General features: G+C 41.8%; 2 protein-coding genes across 2 annotated transcripts in view; one reads left to right on the top strand and one right to left on the bottom strand.

Moving 5' to 3' along the window:
* The window catches only part of furinb (furin (paired basic amino acid cleaving enzyme) b), an 85,564-nt gene extending 71,928 nt beyond the window's left edge, over window positions 1–13,636 (bottom strand). The window contains exons 1-2 of the mRNA XM_072385554.1: window positions 13,152–13,636; window positions 4,827–5,106 (exon numbers count right to left, since the gene is read on the bottom strand). Of these exons, the coding sequence (XP_072241655.1) occupies window positions 4,827–5,003 (177 nt within the window). The 5' untranslated portion in view covers window positions 5,004–5,106; window positions 13,152–13,636. The remainder of the gene's footprint in view (window positions 1–4,826; window positions 5,107–13,151) is intronic.
* Window positions 13,637–14,205: 569 nt separating this feature from the next.
* accs (1-aminocyclopropane-1-carboxylate synthase homolog (Arabidopsis)(non-functional)) lies at window positions 14,206–25,349 on the top strand. Its single transcript, XM_072385551.1, has 19 exons — window positions 14,206–14,545; window positions 14,707–15,361; window positions 15,467–16,197; window positions 16,306–16,365; window positions 16,531–16,601; window positions 16,719–16,788; window positions 17,434–17,500; window positions 18,095–18,192; window positions 18,349–18,426; window positions 18,622–18,722; window positions 18,790–18,900; window positions 18,994–19,039; window positions 19,166–19,307; window positions 19,630–19,772; window positions 19,879–20,032; window positions 20,818–22,429; window positions 22,546–22,736; window positions 23,962–24,153; window positions 24,563–25,349. The coding sequence occupies exons 2-16, from the start codon at window positions 14,722–14,724 to the stop codon at window positions 21,234–21,236; spliced, it is 2,931 nt and encodes a 976-aa protein (XP_072241652.1). The 5' UTR covers window positions 14,206–14,545; window positions 14,707–14,721; the 3' UTR covers window positions 21,237–22,429; window positions 22,546–22,736; window positions 23,962–24,153; window positions 24,563–25,349.
* The last annotated feature ends 2,389 nt before the right edge of the window (window positions 25,350–27,738 follow it).

Genomic DNA, 27,738 nt, shown 5'->3' with positions numbered 1-27,738 from the left:
TAAGGCAACACTTCACAGCTTTTATTCCGAGTGGAATCCCCTATTTTCCCTTTAGAGTTGTGAGAAAAGGAGGACAAGAAATACTTGCCTTACGAGTGATATTGAGCATGTAATAGTATAGGTGTGAAAAATTCTTTAGTCTAAGATGCATCTTGATGTGGATGTGAATGATTCTGCATCGATGCAGAAACTGAATGTAGTCGAGAATCTGAAGGCTACACAAAATCAAAGTATGCGATCAGTAATTGGTTAATGGTTCTGGTCTAATTAAGTTGCAAACGTAATTGCATTACATTGAGCTGCCATAGGACACCAAACAGGAAGAAGCAGCAGCAGAAGAAGATGAAACACAGGGCTCCAATGTTGCTGTAACACAACTGTGATGCTTTGGGTGATACAGCAGAGGAGGACAGAGCTTAGGTGATTAAAAACACATGTGAAAGCTGACATCTGACACAGGAACGAGTGTGTAAAATGCACCTTGTAAAAACAGATGTTTTATAGCGGTGCTACAACTAATATGAGAAACCAAACTAACTTGCTATCTGTTTTTGCTTTTGACGAAAGGTCTTAAGCCAGCCGACCAATCGGTCAAGAATTAACAAGCCGATGTCAAACTTTGTGCTTCAACTCTAAGAGAGGTGCTGTGAGCAGACTATTCCCTTGGAAAAACACCTCTACCTGCACTCTACAAAATTCAAGATTCAAAGGGTAAAGCTGGTCAAATAACTATTGTAGGACTTTTATGTAACATACAGAATGAACACCGCCGAGCCCGGTACTGGAAAGGTTCAGCTTTTATTTTTATGTAAGCTGTCAGATTTAAAAAAAAAAAAAATGAAAAGAGAATTCAGACTGATTTCCCTGTTTATATGTGTAAATGAAAATGTAGCTATGTGCAGTCATATACTACCTTACAGATGGAAGACACTGGGTTTGAAATTAATGGAATACCTTGAGCCCGAAAAATAAAAAAATAAAAAAACTAATCTAAGATTTACAAAATGAAAATAGAAATGATAAACAAACATGAGAACAAATAAAAAGGCAGATTATGTATTTCACCTTAAAGGAGCTCCGCCTCTTTGCATTTCAATCTACAGGAAGATGCACCTTTAGATACACGTGAATCTTAATCAAATCCTGACATTAGCAAAGATTCACGTGCACGTGAGACTATGAGCATCTGTGGCCAGCGATGCAGCAGGGAGAAAATAGTTGCAGAGACATATCGAGATAGAGAAACAAAACGCCCCGGGTCTGTAACAACACAACGTGGCAGTGCTGGCAGCAACCACAGTGACTGGTCTCCTCGGTACGCCATGTTTACCATCACTATTGCTTTGCTCAAAAACAATGCCTCTGTGAAACAAAACTGTTAATCATAATAGGCTGTGATTGGGTCTGGCTTGGTAACAATACATCATAACAATCATCAATAACTATTAAAATTAATAATATTCAGAATGAATAATTTAATAACCAGCAATCTGCCTTTGTAGCTTTGAGGCATCTTCTCTTTTTCCTCGCTCCTCCAGACCGTATATGGATTACAGTGAATAAGTGGTTGTAAACACCATCTTCTTTCATGTCTTCCCTCTTTTCTGTGTTGGATTAATTTCAATAAAAGTGGAAATGTTTTACATCCAACTTGAATAAACACTGAGCAGGGGTGACATCAAGTAGCTTCTGTTTTCAGTCACCATTGTTCGAGGTGCACGTAAAAAGTTTGTATAAAGAAAGCTGAACACCAAGCTGGGCGCTCTAACTGCAATGCTATGCAGACAAACCAGTCCACAAGAATTAATACTAGCAACTTGAATAAAGCTTTAGAAATGGCATTAAATAGGAGAGCATAAAATTCTTCTCACTACTAGAACAAACACACCTTTATAAATCTCTCACTGCCACCAGAGGAGTCCAGGACCGCAAGAAAAGGACTAAGTGAGATATATTTCATGAATTTATCTCGTCATATTTTATGACATTCCAGCTTGTTGGATTAAATCTTTGGCCGGTAGGTTGGTGTGTCGCATGGTTAGTGAGCATTATGTGCAGAGTAATGGACTGTAGTCTTGGATAGCATTAAATTTCACCTAGCACAGAGTGGTTATGTGTGTCTGGAAAATTGGATTTTGGAAGTATATTATAGTCCCATCAGTTGACACAGGATGCAATCAAACATTTGCTCATTATCTGGAAATGACCGGGTAACTGTGCAAAACCAAAAGCCGGTGGAATGTATTCTCACAGTTTTTCTAGAGCGTCACAACCAGCGGAGCAGACAGCGAGAAGTTGGATAGCAAAACCTTTATTGCAAATTACACTAAAGCCACATGTTTTAAGAGAGACGGCTATAAATAGAAAAATTACCTGTCGACCAAGATGTGAAGAGACAGAAGGACAGAGACATGGGGAAAGGCTCTGTTAGACATCTACTCCAGGGTGATTCAGTCTGTCAACGCCCACAGAGCTTGCCCATTCTCATGAAAACAATGATTCTGACTCTGCTCACCAAGTGAAAAACATGACATTTAGCTGTAAACTCTGGTCTAGAACTCCTACGCAAACACAATGTTTTACTGAAAAGAAACACGCAAAAAAAAAAAAAAAAAAAAATCACTGAACACCAAGTAACGGATATAATGATGCTCTGTGACATCTCGTTAAATGCCGATGCACAGTTGGAAGTCTTGATGACATTTACACTTAATCCCTGGTATTCAACACACACATTCACTGACACACTTTCTGTTCCCGACGCCCACTCGAAGAAAACAAAGCTGAAACATAATGACTGAATCTGTAAATACACAGCCACACCAAGGAAAAAGGTAGTTCTAAGGATTGCCTTGAACAAATAATCAGTTACGTGATGATCCCATAATCACATTAGAGATAAAAATCCCATTACCTCCTGATTATACATCAGCCCCTTTGCTCTCCATTAGTGCCTTATAGAGCTAGCACCAAAGATGATGGGAAAATGACTAAGCCATTTCCTCTTTAAGCCCCCAGCCCTACAAATCCTTGCCTAGTCCAAACTCTTACACAATACTGAGAATGCAGATACTGCATATAACTTGTAACTCATTGTTCATTCATGATATCCATTTAAGGACTAAAGACCAACATAAAACTTTTTAGGAGCTCCTGTGAAACAAATATTAAAGCTTCGTGCCTCCTGAAATGATGCACCACAACCAGAGAGACGTAGCAAACCGGTGGTTGGGGAGAGAAGAGTGATTTTGTTTTCATGCCGATCTTTGTGAAATGGGGCGACAGCCCCGATTAACTCTTGTGGACTCGGGCGGCTTAATGTCACATGCACTAAATCGGCAAGTGTGCAAAATGGCTCAGAGATTCAGAAACGGAGCATCATCTCGGAGGATTAATTTTTAAGTCTCCCACCTCTCCTTATGACCCAATCACTAATTAACTCGAGGAAAAAAATGAAACTGCTCTACGTTAAGTAGTGTAATTGACAGAAGAGAGGCTTGAAAAAGTCTTTGTGGTTTGGTGAAATGAGGGAAAAAGATAAACAGAAGAAAGAAAACCATTATTTTTCAGTTAAAGCGATCTCATAAAGAAGGCGTGAGAGAGACAAGGATAGCCTTGTTGGAAGCAGAGAGACTTTTTTGGTCGCTCTGTAGCATTGTGTGTCTAGAATATGTAGATGTATGCTGTGAACAGAATATTGAACGTGCCATTTTACCCAATTCAGTAACACTGTAGATTAGTTGCAGATTGGTTCTTCATCTAGATCAATCCGTTCTCCCACATAGGCTTTCTTCTGCTCTGCAGTGTAATAGTTTTCGACTGTATTAGACTGAAATAACTGCAGCTATCCAAATCAATACAAAAAGAAGTCCTAAACAAGCTTTATGTCAAGTCACATGCTTATGATTTAATACAATGCGGTGGATCATAAAGAGCATTTAATACTCACAAATACCAAATCAGATTTTCATAAACCCCCACGACAAATGTTTGCAAGGATAACAAGGGACAAAACATTTGGCTTTGCAGTCTAAACAAAGCTTCATCTTTAAAAAAAAAGAAAGAAAAAAAGAGCAAAGCTGAGACAAATTAATTTAGCAAACGCGTCTTTCAGACAATCCTCTTTATTTGAGGAGGCTAGAGTAGGACAGGGGGTATGCTGAACCTCCTACGCATATTCTTAAGAAGTAAGAATGCTGTTCACTGGCGTATAGAGCACTCAGACAGCTCCACAGAGACACATGCAAATTAAGTTAAAACTCAAGTGGAGCAACTGGGGAAGAGGGAACTAAATAGTGACTCACTGTTAAAGAGCCGAGCACAAACTTTGCTTTGGGAGAATTTTGATATATGAGCGACTTAACATACCACTGAGGGAACTATTTCTACTTCTACTTACTTACTTCTTACTGTGTGCCACAACTACTGAATTAAATTAGCCAAAAAAAAAAGGAAGCTGAAACACTCACAAATAATTTAAACAACCTACAACCTACAAACTTTCTTCATACTTTGAAATTACTGGCTAATTATTTCTGTCACATCATGTCAACACAACTGTCTGACAGCATCTCAGGAACTATTGCATGCCCCACTTCAGCCTTAAGAAGCTGAAGAGGCCATACTTCAGCAATGCACCACACAAATAAGAGGGCATGGAGGTGTCATATCAGGTGCTGCTCTCTGATACTCAACTTTGATGTTCAATCACACTGGAACAATGGCATCTCCTACTGATAAGGTATCAAATTTGAGTGATTATTGCAGACGAGGTATTCGTAGTGCAATAGTAACAATAAAAAAATAAATCAGGGTGAAGAACTTACATTTCCCTGGTTGATGAATCCATGTTCCCTGGCGATGCGGTCAGCCTCTTCTGGTCCTCCATCGATCTGTACAGCCCAAGTGTTGGTGTAGACCTCTGCAGCATCAGCCCACTTCAGTTCATGTGTCTGCAGGACAAAACCTGTCCATACGAGCAGCAAGGCCACCCAAGCATCCATTAAAAGGAGAGATCTTTGCAGAATGGTCTACTCGTCTGTCCGTCACTGCTTCCCAGGCAGAGTGGGGCTATTCTACCTTACAGCAGAAAAGTAGAACAGTGGCCTAGAGATGAGAGGACAGAGCAGGCTATAAACAAAAACACTGCTTTTTTTTTTGCTTTTTTAACTGGGTCACTCTTGGGCCCGAGTTACCCATTTCAGATACCATTCAGACACAAATAAAGACCTTACAGCAGACCTTATTGTGTAACTTCCTGTCCACTGTCAGATTATGAGAAAGAAAGATCTTAATAAATGTCCAAAGCTGAAAGGTTACGTCAAAACAGACAAAGACTCTGCCAAAAACAAAATTACTTCTCAATCCAGCTTTTTTAGACCTGAAACAATAATGTATGATGATGATATACAGTATGCATGTTGCTGCAATACAGGAAGAGCTTCACGCAAATCAATACTGCTAATGGTAAAAAGAGAGAGGGTTTCTGAGGGAGACAATAGCGAAATCTTTACCCAGACACTGCTCTTCGTTTTAGCATAATCTGGAACGTAAATTCAACCAACCGCATATTTGGCATGACATGATGATGTCCAACTTGTTCTCACTGAACATTAACATAACAGTCATAATAAAAATGAGCCATTATTTAAGCGAAGTTAAAACAAAGAAGATTTTCAACTTGGACCCTTCTGGTGACCTTTGATCTGCAGCTCTTTGTGTCACGCAAGAAAGGAGCCTCTAAGTCACACTTAAAATGGAAAGATTTGATATAAATTAAGTGAGGCAGAGCAAGAAGAGAAATAAGGTGTGGGTATCTGCCAAGTGTATTGGTTGAGTCTAAAAAAAGACAAAGAGGAGGGAGAGGATGCAGACCCAAATGTCTGCTGCATGTCACTGCTGATGCTATCAAAATGGCACCAATATGCCACTCAGAGGGTCACTCCCTGCTACACCACAAATAGAAACAGAAATAGAGGATACTCTAGGGTTTTTCCACCAAAGCGGTTCCAGTGCTGGTTCAGAACCAGAGCAAACTGACTCCAGCACTGAAAAAAAAAAAACTGGTGTACCAATTCCTTATTAAGCCAGAGCAAAGAGTGGCTTACATCAAGAGCTGGGGGCGGGGTTATGGAGACCAATCGCATGTCTAAAAATCCAGAGATACTAGCATTTAATCTGCTCTTCAAGAGAGACCAAAAGTAAACTGCAACATGGATGTGAAGTCGACGCAGCGTTCCTTTCATTTTTCCTGCTGTTTTAAATTGTAAGTCGCGTCTGTGAAGAATAATGCACAGCAAAAAGCTGCATTCACAACAACCATTTGCCACTTTTAAACAGCTACGGTTAAGTAATAAAGTCAGCTGGTATTCGGTGTTTTGGTTTTCTAAAACTGGATGTGATGAGCAAGTGGTGGATAAGACTGGCTGCTGAAATATTGTACACCACTGAGTAATTTCCAATCACAAAAGCCCTGGAGTTGGGCGAATACATGCTGCAGGAATAACGTCGATATGCTTTGGCAAAGTCTCAGACACAAATGAACGGCACTGCCTTGCACATCCAACTTCTTTGTGTGTTCAGTTTGACTGAAGCTATGGAACTGACAACAGTGTATAATCTTGTCTTTATCAAGAAATTTGAATAAGGCGTTAAACACCCTCTCCTGGGTACAACCTTTGCACGGTTCAGTCGATCCAGTCGAGGTAGTTTTGGCATCTGATGAGGATGACTCCGGTACATCTTTCTTTGTAGATTTTTTCGGACAGACTCATCTCAGAAGACAACCTGGACAGACCCAGAGTTTGCTGGAGGGACACATTTCTCATCTGGCCTGGGAATGCCTTGGGATCCCCCAGAAGGAACTGGAAAGCATAGTTGGGCAAAGGGATGTCTGGAATTTCCTGCTTAAACGGGTTGCCACTGCGACAAAATTTTGGATAACAGAAGAAACCGGCCTAATGAATGGATGGATGGACGTACGTTGTTTCAATCATCTTGTTGAGGTTGCCCTGTCTTTCATACAGTGTAAACCAAGCATGACTAGATGATGCTGAGATCCTATCCCTGGTGAAGGTATATCATCTGTAGCAGGAGTTCTGGCTGATCTTGCACTTGAAGATATCACAGATGTAAGGATAACTTATCTAAGAGTAACGTATGACATAACTTTTAAATGTCTTGCAAAAAGCTCCTTTGCAGTGGAGGTATCACAAAGTATCACAGCCTAAGAACTTATCGATTTACACTGAAAGAAAATCTTCTTTCATCTCTTTCACAACACTGGGCTGAGTTTATTAAGCCTAAAGCTTAAATTATACTCTTCCAGAACGTTGACATAGTCGACGTGACGTCGTCATCGAGCATCCAAAGCTCTGCATCGAGGGAACACGTTGCTCTGCAATTCACCATGCCGGTAGGGAGGTGTGTTTGTGTGCTTTCAGGGGTTACAGCCGAATCCTTGCTTTTTCTTCCGGTCACAGTAAAAGACAGTAAACAATGGCAACCAAGGTGGAGCAGCTGTATTTGCAGTTGGAGCTTATCAATAGTGAAGAAGAAATGCTTAAATTGCAAATGTTGAAGCGCAGGCGACAGAGAAGACGTTTGCGGAGGTGGTCTGTACGACCGGCCGAGGCTGGGAACGGGTGAATTTACAACCTGGATGAAGAAATGCACTTTCGATCATTTTGAAAGTCGACGAGCTTCTTCGCCATATACAGCCATTAAGACCGGAAAAGGCAACTGCCGGAAATTATGTTCTGAGCGGACCAATCACAGCCCTTAGGGCCCGCGTCTACGCGACGTGAAGTTTGAATTTTTTGCATGTCAGGCTACGGCGGAGGGGTCCACGTTGACGGTGTAGCTATGTCGTAGCTACGCCGTCGAAATGACGGAGAACCATAAACTACGACTAAGACTGAATGAAAACTTTGGTGAGTATGGTCTTTTTTTGAGAATAAGACTTACTACAAACTCGGGACTTAATTTGTTTGAAATTAGCATGTTTGTCTGGACATTCTCACACTGAAAACGCCATCCTCTTTCATTCTCCAAATCATACCAGTTTCCAAAAAGTTGCAAACATCCATGGTGTTTAAAGAAGGGAGAAACTCACAGAAGGCATCTGTGGCTTCACACATTTGGATGTGGGTGTGATTTAAGCGCATCAGGAGAGGTGGTGAAAACATGACCAGAGGCTGTCACTTTTCTCATGGAGCAATTCTTCTGAGCTCATTAGCTGCCATACTGAAGCCACAAATACAGGGGTCTGCTGTCACCGAGATGGCTGACAGAGGGGGGAATAGATAGAGAGAGAAAAAGAGGAAGGAAGAGAGTGGAGGGGTACCTCCCCTTATACAGCACTGCGGAAAATAACGAGCACATTATGAGCAACACTCAAAACACCTTCTCTCAAAACACAGCCTGAAGAGAAGTTAACAAGAGGCTGCTTACTCTTACAATTTACATCAAAGCCCTAAAAATGAGATGAAACTTTAACCTTCAAACCACAGGGGAGCTAAGACTTTGGAATCATGACTCCAGTGAAAACAGAACAACAGTTGCATAACCTCTGCTGAGATTAGTGCCACACTGGAATCAATGAGCCTGTGGAAATGCAGGAGTGCATAAGTGACCTGCAGTATGCTAAAATAACATCGGAGCCTTGAATTAATAATTCAGCACCTTCTGTTTCAAACTATTGCGAGACCTCTGAGTGTGGGTGATAAGGATGGTATATAATTTTAATCAAAGATTCCAGTTTATCATAAAACACACTCCTCACGAACAGGTCCAATTCTGATCAAAACACTCATCTGTGTATAAAATTCATAGTAATGTAAATACTCCTCTCGTCTCTTGCCTCAAAATCAACAGCTGAGGTGTCAGGAAGGAACACAGTTGCAAATACTCAGCTACAGCGAGAGGAGGGCAAAGATAGATCAGCAATGCACTGCACACAGTATATCAATTAGTATTTTGATAACCTGATTAAGCCCTGAGGCAACAGCCTGTACAGACATGCAGGATTTAAGGTCCGTCAGGAGCCAGGGTTCATTATCATGCAAGGGAAATTCCCGTCAAAGTCCAGTATTATAGAAATATCAATACCATATCAATAATATTAACATTTCATCACCATGTTATTGATTTTAGTATCACTACGTTGCCCTTTGCTGATCTTACAGGCTTTATTAAAGTAATACAATACAGTGGAGCAGACTGATTTATCAAAGTGGCTCATGACGAACAGGTGGATAGTAGCAGGAGCTTTCACTGCCTGGATTTAACTAAGCAAACAGGTATGAACCTCCAATTGGATAATTACTGCATGGGTGATTATGTTTCAGCTGGCAACACGTTATTCAACCCCAACTAATGCAGTAAGGAGAGGGGTCAAATCATTCACTTCAACGTTTGGTGCAACCTCATCGAAGAAAAAAAAAAAAGATGTTTAATAGTGAAAGTAAGAGCATTTCCACACACACAATGCAAAGGGAACTCAAGGGATTGGGACGAAACAGCTTTAAACAGGTTTAAGAAAACCTTAGGCTAATTGGGAAAAAAGGCTTCAGTTTGCTAGGAAGCATAAAGATTGGACTCTGGAGCAATGGAAGAAGGTCCATGTGGTCTGATGAGTCCAGATTTACCCTGTTACAGAGTGATGGGCGCATCAGGGTAAAAAGAGAGGCGGATGAAGTGATGCACCCATGTCTGATGAGCTCAGCTGACTACCCGAATATACTGAATGACCAGGTTATTCCATCAGTGGATTTTTTTTCTTCCCCGATGGCACGGGCATGTTTCAAGATGACAACGCCCGGATTCATCAGGCTCAAATTGTGAAAGAGTGGTTCAGGGAGCATGAGACATCATTTTCACACATGCATCGGCCCCACAGAGTCCAGACCTTAACCCCACTGAGAATCTTTGGGACGTGCTGGAGAAGACTTTGCACAGCGGTCCGACTCTCCTACCATCACAACAAGATCTTGGCGAAAAATTCATGCAACGCTGGACAGAAATAGATGTTGTGACATTGCAAAAACTTATTGAGACGATGCCACATCAAATATGTGCTGTAATCAAAGCTAAAGGCGGTCCAACGACACATTAGAGTGTGTGACTTTTTTTGGACATGCAGTGTATTTGTAAAGGCTGGAAGAATAACTGTAACTAGCCAACTGTTTTCCCATCTAAATGTGATTAAGTCAACATTTCACTGCAAATCTAGTCTATTGTTCTTTGCCTTCGTATGTTATATTCACGGTAGCTGCCCACCATGAAAAGACCTACTGTTCCAACCGAGTCTGGCCTCAACAAGTGTCACCAGCTCCCTTTCCATTCAGCTAGAATTACTGATTTGTAAGTTTGGGCATTAAAAATGGACTACAAATTTTAAAAAATGATTAAAAAAAAACATTGGTGTATTGACAAGCAACTACTAATATGATGTACAGGGATCACATGACCTACTGAAAAAATGCACAGGGGCAGATACCAGAAAGAGCTATTTGTCACCTATGCTTTGTGTCAACAGGCTTTAATCATGTTAACTTATTCTTAGTTTGCTTGTTTGTTTTAGTTTTAACTGGTGCTCTTTAATCAAAATCAGTCTTGCCCACTTTTTAAGCTCAGTTCAAATCTGCCATTCATATGAATGACATCTGAATACAAAAAATACATCATGCAGAGCACTAATTAAAATAATGATTTCATGACAAAGCCAATGGGGGGGGGGGGGGGGCTGCTTGATTATATTTTTCATATAGAAACAGAAGCCAAGCTTCTAAAAAATGCCCTGATTTGTCAGCTCCAACCGCCTGAACAGCCACTGTCCATCTTTCAACATTATACATGAATTAATTCATTCTTTCATTCATTCATGCATTTCCCATGCCGGCTTTGTCCTATTCAGGGTCACGTGGGGCTATGGTGAGAACATACAGACTCCCCCTCAACATTGGCACGGCTCAAATCTAGATTTTAATTTGAAACAAAATTAGTACACGCACCAAAGTTCTGGAGGTGTAATCGACATTTTTCTAGTGTTGTTTTTCCTAAAATACCACAATAATCCCAACAACACAGCCTCCTCGTCACTGTTGGCTGTGATTGTGCCATAGAGACAACAGTGAAAGGCAGGTCATTTCAGAAAATATCAAGTTTGATTTCGTGGGGACTTTGATATCTGTATTAGTTTTGGAATTAAAAATGCAGTACTCGTAACTGAGTGATATGCTCAGTGAACGACTCGGGCATCGTTTCCAAAGCTATTTTAAATACCAAAAAAAAAAAAGAAAAAAAATAAGAATCAATCTCATAACACCCTGTCAAAGACGAGACGTGAGACGAATAAAGTGCCATTTTCTCCTTCCAACACGTGGAAAACGCTTGACCTTTAGCTGCTTAAGGTAAATGTCACTTGAATACGTCAAATAGCGCAAAAGTGATATATCTCACAAAGAGAAAATGCGATAGGTTAACTTTCTCTGCATTAGTATCATGCTGGTGAAATATGAATTTGTACAGTTCATGTAGCCGTACAGGCAATTTGCATTGGTGATGACAAGCATACAAATCTATGGCAGACCATATGCACCACTCCAGCTCTATTTCAGGCAGCCCATCAGCCAAATCAACACCCACCATGTGCTCTGGGCTGCCCTCTCACTGAAAACCAAGGCACACAAGCGGGCTGCAGGATTTGTGAAGTACCATTGGCAGCCAAGCATCCTCTCCTGAGAGGCAAAATTGCTCCAAGTTAGAGTGCGATTGGAAAAACAGGGGCTGCACACAGGCATGTTGTCGCTCTGTCACGACAGCGGTATATAGTTGATAGATGTAAGCTGTAAAATGATCATCTGAGATGCACCGATGTGAGTGAGAACACCCCGAGTGCCACTGAAACCCGATCCATCAAGGTGGAGTGGAGAAGCAGCAGGGAATCAATTGTGTAAATAAAGTGCAAGCGAAAGATTCAACCAAATTTCTAACAGCAGCCTAAATCTTGGCATTGCTCCCTCTGTCAAATATCCCTCCATCCACAAAACTCTCCGCACCCAGTTTGCAGAAGAGTTATATTGTTGACAAGTTTGCCCCCCCCCCCCCCACACACACACACACACATACACACTGCATTTCTGCTTTATGGCTCTTATAAAATGTGTGCTCCAACAAGCTGGAGAATCATCAGTGATATATCATACAGTACTGGTGGGGACGAGCTGCAAAAGTTAGGGCTGAGGCAGCCCAACTTCCTCTGACTATATAAACACATCTTACAAATCCTATTAATAGCTTTGATCCTGTGAGGGGGGGTGTGTAGACCTAACAAAGACAGGCAGAAAATGTGAGATATACCATTTTGCTTGGAGCCATACTGTAGCCGGTGACCTTGACTTCCTCTCTTGTTGATACCCAATGGAAATTAAAAGGATAACAATGTTTGCCTCAGAGCAAGAAGGGATGGAGAAATTCTTTTAGTTTTTCAGCCTGTTTGCTCAAACTGTGATTTAGTCCAAACTGGCAGAAATACAGTTTTTGATTTTTTTTGGGGGGGGGCATATAGCTTGTTTTTCACAATTTCAGCCTTGCCCGTGGAGCTGCATTAACTGGAATTTATTACAGCAATTCACAGCTCATACTGATAAAAGTACTTGATGAGGGCGTTACCTTATTAAGGCTCCAGGGTGAAAAAGTAAGAAGGAAAAAAGAGGAAACCTAAGCGTGTGTGTGCGCGAAAGAGACAAAGAGGAGCAGAAATGTGAATTTACCGAGCCCCGGTGTTATTTCCCGAGCCTTGCTGTGGCAAACACTTTAAATACAACTGTTAAAACAAACATCTTACCAACGATAAACTTCAGAGAAGGCGGACCAAAGAAGGTAATTATCTCGCTAAGACGCGTCTCCCTCAGAAAAGAAAGGTTCAAGAAGAAAAGGCTTGTTTTTCAGACTCGGAAGTGGGGACGGATTCGTCTTACTGGGAGGATTGGTGAAGTCTGTTGGCAGCGCTGGCAAAGATGCTAAGAAATGCTTTCCGCAAATATTCCCATTGTTCCCACCCATTCTACCTCAGCTCCCCTCCCCTGCTTTCAACACGCCAAACTTGTGGGTCACACAGAAAACTAATGTAAAAAAGTCGGAACAGTTACCTCAGATGCCAGCGAGAACAGAGACGTCATGCCTCCTCATCCTCTTCTTCTCGCTCCGGGCGGAGACTCCCCTCTATCCTGTGGTTCGACTTCCAACTTTGCATTTAACCTGACAACACGCGTCCTTTACTTGGTCCAGGAGATTAGTTATGATGCTACCCGCACACACCCATTCTCTCCCAAAAGCGCTGAATTCAACTATCCCTTCTTGCCTGTCATTCGCCAACAACTTGTCACCAACGTGGTTAAATTTTACCAGTTAACTTCAACCGTCGCACCCATCCCCCCCCAAAATAAATGTTTTAGTCTTCTCAAGTTGCTTACTCGCCGATAATTGTGTGCTACCATTAACTAACAACTTGCGTAAAATAAATTCCCAGACAGAAAAATGGGACAAATAAGACACTACGTGCCAACACAGTGTAGCGGTTCACTATTGGATGGAGATAACAACAAACTGCCACAAACCCCTTTCTCCAGGAAATACGTCACGTTGAGAGCCAAGTGGATTACTGTGTAAGCTTGATTTGTATCACTGTAGGTGTTTGAAGAGGCGGCCCTCTGTTTAAAACGACTAGAAGCCAGTATAGGCTTACAATTTTCATGTTTAGCCACTTCTCATTTGATGGTAACAGCATGCTTTCTTGCTCAGGTGAAATAAATAATTAGTGGCTTTGGAGACTTTACGTGTTTAGTAAAGCTCTTGAAAGAGTTGGCATTTTGAAAACAAAAATGTGTTATATGTTATACAAGTGCATAACGGGTGTTCACTACTTTTATAATTGTGGAATTGCGTTAATTTGATGCTTCCTACGGTAGTTTTCGTACCAAGTCTTTGTTGTATCATTATAAATGATTCCGGGTTACGCCTGTAAACAAAACACGCGTACTTGCGAGCCAGAACACCGATTTGTGCGCTATGTGCGACCGCCATCTTGTGGACAAGCAAGGAGCTTACAAACACGGACAAAACAGTACACCGTACGGTAGAGGGGGCCATAACTCAGAGCTTGTAGTCTGACTCTGACTCGCACGGTTGTGTCTACCCCGCTACAGCCTGGTTCAAGGGAAATCCAGTCCTCTTTGAGCAGCCCAGTCGTTAACACGGGCTAAAGTTATCCCGGAATAAGGACAGCACGCATGTGCCGTCAACCCGGATGTAGATATTTCTGTGCGGGTCTTTTCCACAATTCCCCAAGTTGTGACAAATTTGCCATAGTACAAGTACGAATTATATATTTTACAACCCGACGGACAAAGCCTTGCGATTCCGAACCAGTGGAAATCAGGTTAATGGTCGTGACATGTGCCATCTACGTGTATGTCACATGGATGTCATATGGATGATAGTTCCACAGCAATCTACTTCCGAAGAGCTGCACTTTTGATTTACGGTGAGAGCAAAAGTTGGTTCATTATATACACGATTGCGTACATATTTTCGGTTGTCATAATCGATGACATCGGCTGTACAAATAATGCCGATAAATCAGTGTTTTGTTGGTGCTCCTGAAGTTGAAGTAAAGGCGGGCGGTCATCTCCTCCTGTGTTGCAGAAAATAAGTTAAAAGATGGACTTTCGTAGCAGGAGGCATGAGAGAGGCAGCAACTGGACCGACCCGGAGATAGTGGAGCTGCTCCAGTTGTGGTCCGACGAATCGGTCCAGATTGAACTGGAGAGCTCATTGCGCAACCAGCGTGTATTTGACCGCATTGCCCATATTTTGCGTGAAAAGGGCATTTACCGCACAGGTGACCAGTGCAGGGAGAAGATCAAAAAGATGAAGCTGGAGTACCGCCGCATCAAGGACAACCACAAGATGAGGACGTGGAAGTTCTATGATGTGATGGACAGAGTGCTGGCGAACCGTCCGGCCATTACCTACTCCTCCCTGGGCGGAGCTGTTATAGCTCAGCAGGTGTTTCAGGGCTCAGCTGGATCTGACACATATCTGCAAGGAGCTCCGGCAGGCTCTTTTGGCCCTGCTTCCTCAGGTGGGTTTTTGTTTGGCCAGCCCCCTAAAATCGGAGATCCACTTGATATCAAATGTGAGGATGTTGAGGAGGGTACACTGAACTCAGGTGTTGCACCCCCTGAGATGTACTATGGCTCTGGGGACGAGCAGGAAACTGATGGACAATCTCTGCTGGGTCCAGAGGACACCCTGGGTCAAGCTGAGGGCTCAGCAAATGCAAGAATCTCACCCTCAGGTTGTCAGTCCAAATAGTAACATAATTATTACCACTGTTTATGTCAGCATATGGTTAAAAAGTCATAGGCATTCTAAAAGTAAGTTATCCTCTTTGCATTTCCAGGTTTCAGTGACATTGCTGGGTCTGCAACTGCTGCCAACCAGGCTTTTAGTGGTCCTGAGCAGCCCAGTAAAGAGGGCTCTCATCCTTCCACCTCAGTGAGACACAGGAAGCGTCGGCGGGGTGGCAAAAATTCATGGAGCCATGGGAATGGTAGATCATGTGCTCAGGGGAGTTTGGACAAAGCCCTGGCCAGCTTTCTGAATTGGCAGCAGTCTGCAGAGGAGCGTCTTCTCTCCCTGGAGGAGGCACGGATGGAGCGTGAGCTGCAAGCTGAGGAGCGCAGGGAGCAGAGGGAGGACAGGAGGGCGGAACAGGAACGTCAGCATGAGCTCCGCCTGTTCAGCATGCTCACAGGGGCGTTGTTTGCTGTCAGACAGGGCGCCTCATCCACAACACCGGCTGATCCCTCTGTCTCACCCTCAGCTCATCTGTCAGCTTCGCAGATGACCACAGCCGCCCCCTCTGTCTCATCATCTTTATCTCAGCCACCTACAGAAGCTCCCACAGTGCAGGCTGTCTCCACTCAGGAGACAAAAAAGTCACAGACCACATCTGTCATGGCCTGCCAAGTGCCACAGAATGTTTTTGCAACACTAAGAGGTGCGGCGTCTACCGGCCGTAGCGTGTACCTGTCCAACCGTGGTAATAGCATCCGACAGCATCAAGGCATTCTCCAGGAGGGCTTTGCCCAGTATGGAATGGACAAACACCACGACACAGACAATCCAGATGTAAGTAACCGTCATGCTGTAAATATCAGTCTTAAGTGATGCATGCTGTTGAAAAAAAAAAAAAAGCAAACTGTAAAGAGAACTAACATGATTTTTATCTTTTCCCAGGGGATACTCAACCTGGGCACCAGTGAGAACAAACTCTGCTTTGATCTGCTCCATACAAGAGTAAGATAAATGTTAAAGTCACATCTTGGCATAGTGGTGTAATACTGTAGAGTGCTATTGTGGAAATAAGGTAAAAAAAAAAAGTTAATTTACAAAGAGCATCCCCCGGAGTTTAAATGCATTCTGCCTGAATACACTAATGATCCATATTCCACTCTGCTACAGCTGACCAAGCCTGACATGCTTCGTGTTGACCCCTCCTTACTGCAGTATTCAGACTGGACGGGACACACTTTGTAAGACATTTCAGAAGATGTATCTTTTCAGTTTAAATCACCACCGTCACATTACAGTCCACATTTCAAAATAGACATTAAACCACTGACAAGCTTTTCATCCTGTTCATCCTTCAGCCTGAGACAGGAAGTGGCAAAGTTCCTGACTCACTACTGCTGCTCTCCAAAGCCATTGAAAGCTGACAATGTGAGTAAAGAGTATTGCTTTTATTGCTGGAGCGCAACATCACCGAAATGAACACTATGTGTAAGGCAGCAGCTACAGTCGTTTGAATACCTGAAAGCCGAATAGAATTAGGGTAAACAAATAAATGTAGCAGAAATAAAAATACTGAACTCACAATTACTCATACGGTTGTTGTGGGGTGCCTGCACGTTGGAGTGAGAGGGAAACATTGCAAGTTAGACACCATTAATGTTATTACTGTAGAAAAACGGCACTTTGCATATTAAGAATTGACATGCACGGCATACAGATCAACTTTTAAGTCTGAAGCCATGAACAGAATTGACAATTGAGCAGTTCTTCAGAACTGGTTGTTTTTTTGTATTTGTAACCTTTTATTTAAAAAGAGGAGCAAAGTTTTTCATTGATCTAAAATAACACAACAAACGAATGTTATAACCTAAGTGCAGACGTAGTCCTCATGCCACCTCCACAGAAAACTTCACACACAAATGAACAGTCAACAAAAACAGCACCCTGACCGCGCTTCATTTGTGGCTGTAACAAACGGCTGCTTTGGTAGGTGGAGGAATTAGTGCCATATTTGTCAGGCCCTATCTGTGTGTTAATTGAATCTTTTATGATATTGTGTGTGTGTTTGCTCAGGTTGTGGTGATGAATGGCTGTGGCTCCCTCTTCTCATGCATCGCTGCAGTAATTTGCGATCCTAAAGGTAGGCTCACAAATGCACAGTGGTACAAAGCTGACTACAAACGTGCACAACAAAGAGTGGAAATGAACTTTTAATTTGTTGCCTGTTTGGCGCCTGAAGGAACACGTTTGAGAGAATGTGAAAATATCAGCACAGTCGTTTAAACAACACACAGTCATTTAGGGAACGACGAAGATCTTCTCTTCTTTAATCAATGTGGTGCATCATTTTTGCTTCATTACAAACTAATCATAAAAATCACAAGCCTGAAAAGCAGCCCACATTCATCCATTTACTGCCAACTTGGATCACTGAGCCAGAGCTAGCCTTTCAGTGGTGATGATTTGCCTGGCACAGTTATACCAGCAAATGTTTCTCATTTGTGCATTAGCTTCTGCGTTAGCAGAGGAAATGACCACTAATAATCCAAACACTGTCTGATATGAATCGTTTAAGACTGATCATGTGTACATCTGCTGAGCTCACGGGATGTGGCACGTGGAAATACATGCTGACACAAAGTCATTCAGAAGTTGCAGCTTGCAAGAAGATGATATATTTTAAAGTGTTTATTGCAATGATACTGATTGCATCACGTGTGTTTCTGTCTTGCAGATGCCATTCTCATTCCTACTCCTTTCTATGGCGTGATTACTGAAGACTTACACTTGTACAGTGATGTAAAACTCTTCCACGTTCCTCTTGATTGCGAGGTAGGAATACAGAACCCGATTTAAATGCCGTCATTATGAGTTGGTAACGATTCTCAAGTTCATATGTTTTTTTGGAGTAACCCCTCCAGTACAGCGAGCAGTCAAGTTGAAACGCACTCACTGTTTACTTTTCTTTGATCCTGTTTTTATTTATAGGCTGATGGCAAAGACAGCCGACCCTTCCAGCTAACTGTAAGAAAACTAGAAGAAGGTCTAAAAAGGGCTAAGCAAGAGGTATCTTATGAAAGCATTTTTTTCTGAAGCACTTGACTTTAATGAATATTTAAATATCAGAACCACCTCAGAAATGCAGATGAGGTTAACACCGTGGATGGTCTATTTTCTCCAAGGATTTCAGCTTTGTATCTTAAGACTGTAAAGATACGATTTAGCAGTTTGTATTTACTCAGAACCCTCAATTTCTTTAAGGGGTTTAACATTCGAGCTGTTATTCTGATGAACCCCCACAATCCTCTGGCTGAAATCTACACTCTGAAGGAAATGATTGCCTTCTTGGAGTTTGCCAAAAGGTATGTTTGTACTGCGATTATCCCGCCTGCTCTGCAGTCCTGTTGTTCTTGGAAGCACTTTGTCAAGCCACTGCATACACTTCCTACTGCGATTTCATTTATTGTACAGCACACTCACACTTTACAGGACGGTCTTTGATGAATCCGTCACCTTTCAAAGTGTTCTGAGTGTGGACAGGTACTATATGATTACAAAATGACACCTTAATCATCACATCATCATTGTCTGATAGCTTCTTCTTTTTGTCGTAATAATCTGCCCTTATTGTAGTTTTCCCGACCCACAGAGGACGCATGTGATGTGGGGGATGAGCAAGGTATGCACTGCCGAGGCCTGAGAGAGTGCAAGATGTTTTCTGATCCTGCTGACAGTACAGTAAAATCTTTTCTCCAGTGGGTATCTCACGGCTCTTTGCTATCTGTTCTCTCCTGTCCTTTTTTAGGACTTTGCAATGGCAGGAATCAGAATAGGCACTGTGTATACTGAGAACAGAGACCTGGTGGAGGCCTTGGCTCAGTTGGGCTCCTTCCACGGTATCCCTGGAACTTCGCAACACCAGGTAGCACAACTGCTTCAGGACACAGGTACGAGCCAAACTTCACATGTGCTTTTTGCAGGGACACTGCAGCTGTACCTCCAGATTTACCATAAACACCGTATTTTAGAAGATAATTAGCCAAATTTGGTCAAAACAAGTAAAGAAATGACAAATGCTGAAAGTATAATCCCCTGTCTCCACACAAAGCAGCAAAAGGCCAATTATTTTTCAACAATTCAAACTGAGGCTCCCCAGTTCCTTTAAGAATTTCAGTCCCCTTTTCAGCTTCCTCTGGGGTTTCTGCTGCACTTCAAACCGCATCAGGATTTCTTCCATTAAGCATACCTAATGTCACTCTCATGTTGTAGAATGGATCAACAATGAGTTTTTGCCTGAGAACAGACGCAGACTGAAAGCTGCTCACAGCTACCTGACTGGAGAGCTGTGTAATATGGGTATCCCCTTCCTGGACCGGCCTGCTGCACTGTATGTCTGGGCTGATCTCAGAAAGGTAACACGACCAAAGTCAGTTTTATCTCGATTGACTTCCAAATTTCTCCTTTTTTCTTGAAACCACTGTTCCTGTGGGTTTTATTTCTGTCTTGCTGCTTTGTTAGTATCTCCGGGAATCGTCGTTTGAGGAGGAGCTGTCCCTGTGGAGGTGTTTCCTCAAGCACAAGGTGGTGTTGAGCTGTGGCCAGGCTTTCTCCTGCTCCACACCCGGATGGTTCCGAATTGTGTTTGCAGATCAACAATGCCACCTTGAGCTTGGTCAGTCTGTAGAACAGCACTCGCAATACATGTCATGTCATCCTGAAAACATTTTATGCCCACTCGGTTGTTCAAATAGTCTCTCTTTCTGTATTTATGTTAATGGGAGGTGTGTGCTATGCATACCTCATCACCAAGCTACGTGATCTATTAGCAAATAATCAAAATGTGAATGACAAGCCTGCAATCCTGCATTTCTTACCACAGAGCCTTCATCGGGTTGATTTATAGAATGGTTAAAAGTAGCACAAACTATAGATACACTCTTAAGAACTTAAGCTCCAGTCGGAGCTTTATGCATCAAATTCAGGCCTTCAAAGGATGCTGGCGCCTCCAATTCTGATGTTTTGAAAAAAAAAAACAGTTTGAGTAACCAACCCTTAACAACTTAATTTCTCTTGTGGGACTGGAAGCCTGGGTTTTTCATTTCACCAGGTTGTCCATGTTTATAAAGCCTTTGTAAGAGAGCACATGGCACATTACAGCAGGCCCATGTCGACAGCATCCGCCACATTATATTTTAAATGGAGTTTAATTCTCGTACTGCTGGGGTTGTTTTCTCTTTATGAATTCTTCTTTATACCATTTCTTGAACTACAAAGCAACCCCCTGAGCTGAAATACGGATAACTCTTCACAGTGTTGCAAAGTCTAAATTATGTTTTTTTTTTTTTTTAAATATCATTCCCATTATCTTTAACAAGTCAATGCTTAGGAGTGATCATAGATCTGATTTGTATGTTACACTAGCTGCATGGATAACACTAATGTTTTGTGTTATTTCAGGCCTAATGCGAATTCGGGAGGCTTTGAACGAAACTGAAGAAAAAAGGATCAGCTCTGATAAACACTCCATCAAAGAAACTGTTGAGGAGGCTAAAAAATCAGTAAAAAGAGACAGTACAGAGTCAGACAATGCAGCGATTGTCAACTCAACATCGTCACCCCAGAGCAAGTCATCAGTGCAGCTAAAGGAGAGGGATAGCCCTGTTCCTGACACAGGCTTGCTTGCCACTGAGGAGTTTGTTTTGTTGGACTGCCAAGCGTCTAAGCCTGCAGAGAGTCTGGACTCGCTTATTGGCACTCTCAGCCAGCAGATCCGTTCATCCGATTGGCTGGAGAAAAACACTCCAGAGCTGTCTGCTGGGGAGGACCCAGAAATTCTCGATGTATTCAAGGTTCTGCTACAAAGAGCCAAGAAGTAAGATTAGCATAAACAAGCATGAATTGAGCAGTCAAATTTCAAGAGGCAGTACTTAAACATTCTGCTGCATTTACGGTGAAAAGCATGAAACAAACACCTGACGCAAGGTCAAGTCTGAGCACTATTTATGAAGAGAGACCGAGGTAAGATGGACGAGATGTGAAGAAAATGAATGCATTAAAAGTCAGGGTGAGAGAAAAGGTTGCAATATTTTCTGTATGCATCTTGAAGCCTTATACAGCTGCTACGGTTGTTTACCTGTTTTTTTTTCTTCTTGTAATGTAGAGTAAAGTTTGTGCGAAGTTACCAAATGTAATTAAACCAAGTTCAGTCAGGTTCTTCTATCAGACATCGTTTAGCCTTTTATCAATTTGGTTGTATATAATTTGTTTAATCAGAGCGATTTCTTTCTAGTTAATTACCTGTGAATAAAGACAATGATTACAGCCTTCTCTATCATTTACTTTGAGTAATATATGTGTTTTATCTTTAGATGTCTGTTGTAATGAATTGCTAAATCACGTGTGTAAGAGCTTCAGTGTGACATTTCTGAAAACTTTTGTTTGGGTGGTCTGTGGGTGCCGTTCCGTTGCAGCAAAGGAAACCCCGGGGCGTGGTGGTTACATGACGAAGAGGAGAGGCTGACGATGCTCTCAGCCACAACCTGTTGTTGCCCACTGTAAGAAACTGAGAGTGGGATTTCCTCTTATGTGTTGCCATGCATACCACCCCCTACACAGTAACGACCCAAACAAATGCCAGAGTGTTGTTTTAACGTTGCATCTCTCAAATGTTACAGGATTTGAGACTTTCTAACTTCCCCTTAATGTCGAGTTTGTCTTTACTGGCTTTTGTTCATCGCACACTTCTGCTTTATCTAATATAAGATGACAGTTTATGCAGCTTTCACTTTCACTACGATGGGACTGGGTAAGTCGCAGTGGAGAATTCACGGGGAAATTTCACCTTTACCCTGGGGGAGTTTCCGTTGCAGCAGGGGAGGAGTTGACATTGAGGCACTGATCTGTGAGTGAATGCTTGTAGTCATGAACTGTACAAGGAATTATGTCAGCGTGCTGAAGGAGTCGGTACATGTGTGGTTTCTGAACTATTTTATTTACTGGAGGACAGACTAAAATCGAGGTGTAACTTCACATCATTGTTCCTGACAGTTCTAGCCCTCATCGCTAAAAGGTAAGACATGCATCCTTAAAGCTGATGTAAACATTTGGGTTAGATTGGACCAAGACTTTCCAACAATCTACTTACAGTCGTTATTATCTCTGCCGTTCCCTGTCTCTCCTTCTCAGTGGTGTCAAAATGAAGTTTCCTGAGCTGGGAGACTCCATCAGTCGCTTCAGGTTTGCTCAGTCCTGTTTGGGATTAGCAGGTTGCCTTTGTGTGTGCTACGCTGTCGGGACACCCTTCTGGCTCAAAGATAAAGGACTATGGGCGAAGTGGAATAACACCACAAGTGACCAGACAGATGTTGTCTTCAATGGTGAGTAAAAATCTCCGTTCTCTCCTCTCTCATCTTTCCTCACGCAGTCTGTTGCTGTCAGTCTGGGTTAGGTGAAATGGTTGACTGAATGAAGCCTGTAATATGGGACACATGTAACGAGGCCTGTATGTTTTTACTATGCTGATTTGACTGGGCACTGGTCCTTCTAGAGATCAGCCCTGAGGGAATATCTAAAGTCTCTAGTGGAGTTCTAGTGAAAACACCTGAGGCATACAGCTTCTGAGCAGAGGTAAACACGTTTGAGCTTGCTGCTGTACCAGAGAAGTGCATTCCTGGCTTCCTTGCTGAAGCTCCCACATTTAGATGAAGGCAAATGTGCTGAAACCTGTTTTTATTAGTTAACTTTCTTGTGAACTGAAAGATATGCTTTCAAGCAGTGTTCTCTTCTATTTCAGTTCGAGGCCAATTGAGCGCAAACCTGTAACTCCAAATGTTAAGATAATTGAGAGAAATGATTTGCAGATCATTTAAACGCTGTTACCACATGGAAAGTACAAAGACGACATGTCAGCTGTTGAAACTGTTTCAATTCATTTTGAATCTGATACCAGCAACACTTTTCAAAAAATATGGGACTGGGGTATGTTTAAATCACCTCAGTTCCCGAACTGAGAACTGAGAACCATTTTCTATTTTCTTTTTTTTTTCAAAAGATTTCTGCTTAACCTGTTTCTTCATGTCACAGTGCTTGGAAAGTTTGGAGTAACTCATTCAATGTCACGCCCTAGCAAAAAATGACAAACATGACTGTCAAAACAGTATGACTTAAACTCATTAAGATAGCAGTATACATTCCTCCAACACTTTTATATTCTGTTCAGCATCAGCAGCGCCTTCACAGATGCGTACAAGCACCGTAAAACCACCACGGAAACAAGGTGCTGAAAACAGCGGATGGTCGATATCTTCTTTATGTCGGAGGATGCACTGCCCATGATTATTGTCCTTTCAAGTTTTTGCTGGAAACTAAGTTCTTGACACTCAAAAACAAAGTTTTAGCTGTCAGTCATGGCGTGAAATGTAATCTACAAAATAAAAACAAAGACACAATATATTTTATCAAGACTAACCAGTTAATGGCTATCAGTAGACCCAAGTTTATAGTACCGTATATAGGAAGTACAGCATCTGCTGTTTAGAGAATACCAGTCAAGGGAACATTTAACTTTATTTTTTAACCCTGTGTCTGTTGTGTGCCCTGCAGCTCTGGAAGCAGAGAGAGTATTTGGAGTCATTTCCTTCCTGATGGCTGTGAGCACCGGTGCACTGTGTCTGGTGTTCGCCTTCTGTTGGACATCTCAGACAGTCCGCTCCTACTCCAACACCCGCTCTCTCCTCATGGCAGGCCAGGCTCTCTACCCCACCACTTTGCTGCTGCTCACCATGGTCTCTACAGGTATGAAACAGGGCTGGATTTGTCTTTTCATGAGGAGAAGACCTTTTCCTGCATGCCACACAAACACAAGCATTTGTGGTATCCACAAAGTTGTTGTTTTTGGAGTGTAAAGATGATATACGCTCTGAGAAAAGTAGGTAGAAGACACCCACGTCTAACTCCAAATAGCCTTTTGATTTAGGTAGTTCATGTCAAACCAGAGCCTACAGAAATTCTTTCATGTTCTGCTCATTTACATACCCTGTAGGGCAGTGCTTTTTAAAGAGATTTTTCACTTTCCTGGGAATTGCAGTTCATTATCATACAAACTTTTTTCAGAAGCTCCAGGCATGTGATAATTGAACTTAATGACTTTTTGTTTTAGTGGCAATGATATTTGATTTGACTCACGTATCCCATCTTTTTGCAGGTTTCTTCTTCCTCCTAAGCTGGTCTTTTTTCACCTATCAGCACCAGGAGGAAATTCATCAGGACCTTTCCAGCCTTGGCTCCTCTTATTGGCTGGGAGCTTTAGGCTGGGTCCTGCTGTTGGTTGTGGAATCAGTCATCTTTATCGCTGAACAAGCTGTTGTGCCAGACATCTTACCTGACTTAGAGAAAGCAGTGGAGTCTTGGCGGAATTCTTCTCAGTGTGAAGCTGCTAAACGCTCTTTCAGTGTGGGTTTTCAACCTACGAACCACAAAAGCTACCTAGCTCCAAAGAGGTACATGTCAGTGCCTTGATTGGAGTTGTTAAATAAGAACATGACCGAGAAAATGAATGCACGGAGACTCACTTTGATTAACTGTGTTTACTGAACATGGTTAAGAACTTGTTCTCAGTATGTTTTCAGCACTGACTGAAATAAAGATACACTGAGGACAACCAATTTTGACTGGAAAACTGGACATCCGATAAAAGACTACGAATCTCTGATATTCATAGTTTTTCCCGTCTTTGCTTCTTGAGCTGGAACAGATCCAGGTGTGGAGGGCCTACAGCTGAAACATAACACTGCTACAAAACATTCTAGATGAATACTAAGATAGTGTCTTCTTTTTAAGAATTTAAACAGCAATTCTCATGTAAACAGGAATGGATCTGGGCAAATGTTAGCCAAGTGAACTTTATGTTCTGGCATGCTATAAATCCTGTAATATTGTAAATACACTTTCTGTTGCTGTTACTCTACTGTTTCAATAAAAGAGAGAAATAAGAGAAGTTTTGTTGTCTTACTGATTACAAGTTATATGAAAAAAAGAAATTGCACTTTCAACTACAACCGTGATCTTCTTTTGGCGAAAAAGGTTGCATTTTGTTCAAAGTTTTTTTTTCAAATATATATTTTGCGTACTTATTCATGGCCTTTTTCTATGTTTCACAGTGTAGATATAAAAGTGAAAAATTAGGAGATTACAAATTTGGATTCATGTAATATGCCAAACAAGTGAAAAGAAAGGTCTTCAATTAGTCAATATAGATACCGCATGCAAATCCCAAACATACATCATCTGTCTCACAGACAGTTAAAACCATCTGTGGCAGTTTTCTCCTTTTTAATGTTATCTTTGCAGCAGTTCAACAGCAAAATACCATATTTAGTCTGCTGTGAGTTAACGTTGAGATGGGTCTGCTACTTGAGCACTGATGTGAGCTCAGATGTGAGCTCAGATCTGAGCTGCAGCTAATTTGCTCTTTCTGAAGCTGCTAACTCTGATGCACTCTGCTACCTAAGTAACTCTTGGTATTTTATTCCTTTCATGTTCCCCATGAGAAGTGTTTCTTATTTTTGCACTTGTAGAAACATTGACAGATCTTGTCACAAGCCAAAGTCAAGATGGGCCATTGTTTCTCCTTTCTGAGTTGTCAAACTGTCAAAATACTGTAATTTACTGTGTATCAATATTAATGACACATCACAGGAGAAGTTCTAAAATGCAATAAATTCCACCCATAAAGGTTTTGTCAAGGCAAACCTGTTTTTTTTCAATCTCTCCACATATTGATCAAATAAAGCTGAAAAGACAATGCCAGTAGTGTGCAAAGCTGTCATCAAGACTGGCCTTTTAAAGCAGAATAGTCTAAATTGTTGAAAGAGTGTCTCTCTACAGTTAAAACTACAAACTGGAAAAAGGTAATATCAAAAGCTTGTGTTGTTCATGTTTTTAGGCTGAACACAATAGTCCTCCATTTTGCACAGTTGCCCACGGGTCCTCTAGGACTTGTTTGTGTAGTGAAGCAGAGTTTTTGCCAGCCAGCCCTACATCTGTCCCCTTCCTCAAACACTTGTGCGTTCATAGCATTCAGTTCCAGGATCTGCTGAGCTTTTGCATCATCAGACAGCAGACTGGCTCCAAAGTCGTTATTTACTTTTCCCTCACACCTTCCCAGGAGTAAAGGAAGCAGTCAGATGCTGGACTGCTTATGTTTACATTCTCAACCTGCCAAAGTGGGGGAGAATTAAGTGGCTCTGACTCTGTTAATTGGGCGTTAATCAGGTGTTGCTCTAATTAAAAGGCAGTTCTGCCCTGTTGGGCCCTGGTAATGAGTTTGTTATTAAATCCACAGAGGATTTTTGTCTCTTTTTCAATTTACCAATAGGGTAGTGCTTAATTGCTGTGTAAATTAAAGGAACGTCCTTGAAGGTCGTGTTGCATCAGCATGGGATCCATGAACAGAATTGTTCTACGGAGACTCCATTGAAACTACAAATTCCTCCAATTCACTGTGACCTCTGCTATCTAGCTGTGCCTCTCAGTGCCAGCAGTCATTTTAGCTCAACTGTCATTTTCCTTCGTAAAGAAATGCACTTTTGAAATTGATTCCCTTTGCTCCTTTAGTTGCTTTTATTTCCCTCACTAGCTGCTCTCTAAGCTCTTGAAAGCACTCTATGTTTTATGGCGACCAGCATCTCGTAAAGAAATCCTTCCCCTTTCAACTTCTGCCACTGCAAATTCTGCTCTTTCACCTTTCCAAAAGAAACAGAACAAAGGTCGAGAATGCCTTCAGAGTAAGACATGTCAAGGGAGCAGAAAAGAAAGAAAGAAAGAAATAGAGAGGCAGTAATGCACACAGGAAGACATGACAGATGATTAGAAGATATTACACGTGGATAAACAGTTGAATGTGGATTCTTGGTGGGCATTTGTCGCAGAGACATCAACTAGATGGTGGCTGTCAATGTGTGTAAAAGCCAGCCTGGTTAAAACCACGGCTCTTTCTTTCAGAGGTTGTACAGTGATGGGGTACTAATAATATTGCACTGCCCTTATGCCATATAAAACATTTTCAATCGTATTTATTTAGACAAATAAACTTGCCAGGTGGCAAAGTGAGACACCTTTTCATCTGGTTTCATATCACAGTAAGGGGGGTGTAGGGCGTGTAAGGTAAGAGATAGCATCCAAAAACTGTTATTTTCTCTTCTACCTGTTGGTGGTGCTGGTGTAGCACCCATTGCTTTTCATACAGTCTTCTGAAAATGGAAATCAACAACAATTATTTGATGAGTAATGAAACGATGAGAGTTTGTTCATTTATGCACAAATGTGTGCATACGTACAGGTTTGATCTTTATTTTTTGAGGTAGACAAAATGTGATTAAT

The sequence above is a fragment of the Leuresthes tenuis genome, unplaced genomic scaffold (genome assembly GCF_036924035.1).
Source record: "Leuresthes tenuis unplaced genomic scaffold, fLeuTen1.0.hap1 SCAF_5, whole genome shotgun sequence".
In the NCBI taxonomy this organism is placed as follows: domain Eukaryota; kingdom Metazoa; phylum Chordata; class Actinopteri; order Atheriniformes; family Atherinopsidae; genus Leuresthes; species Leuresthes tenuis.
This window is presented reverse-complemented; position numbering and strand designations above follow the sequence as displayed.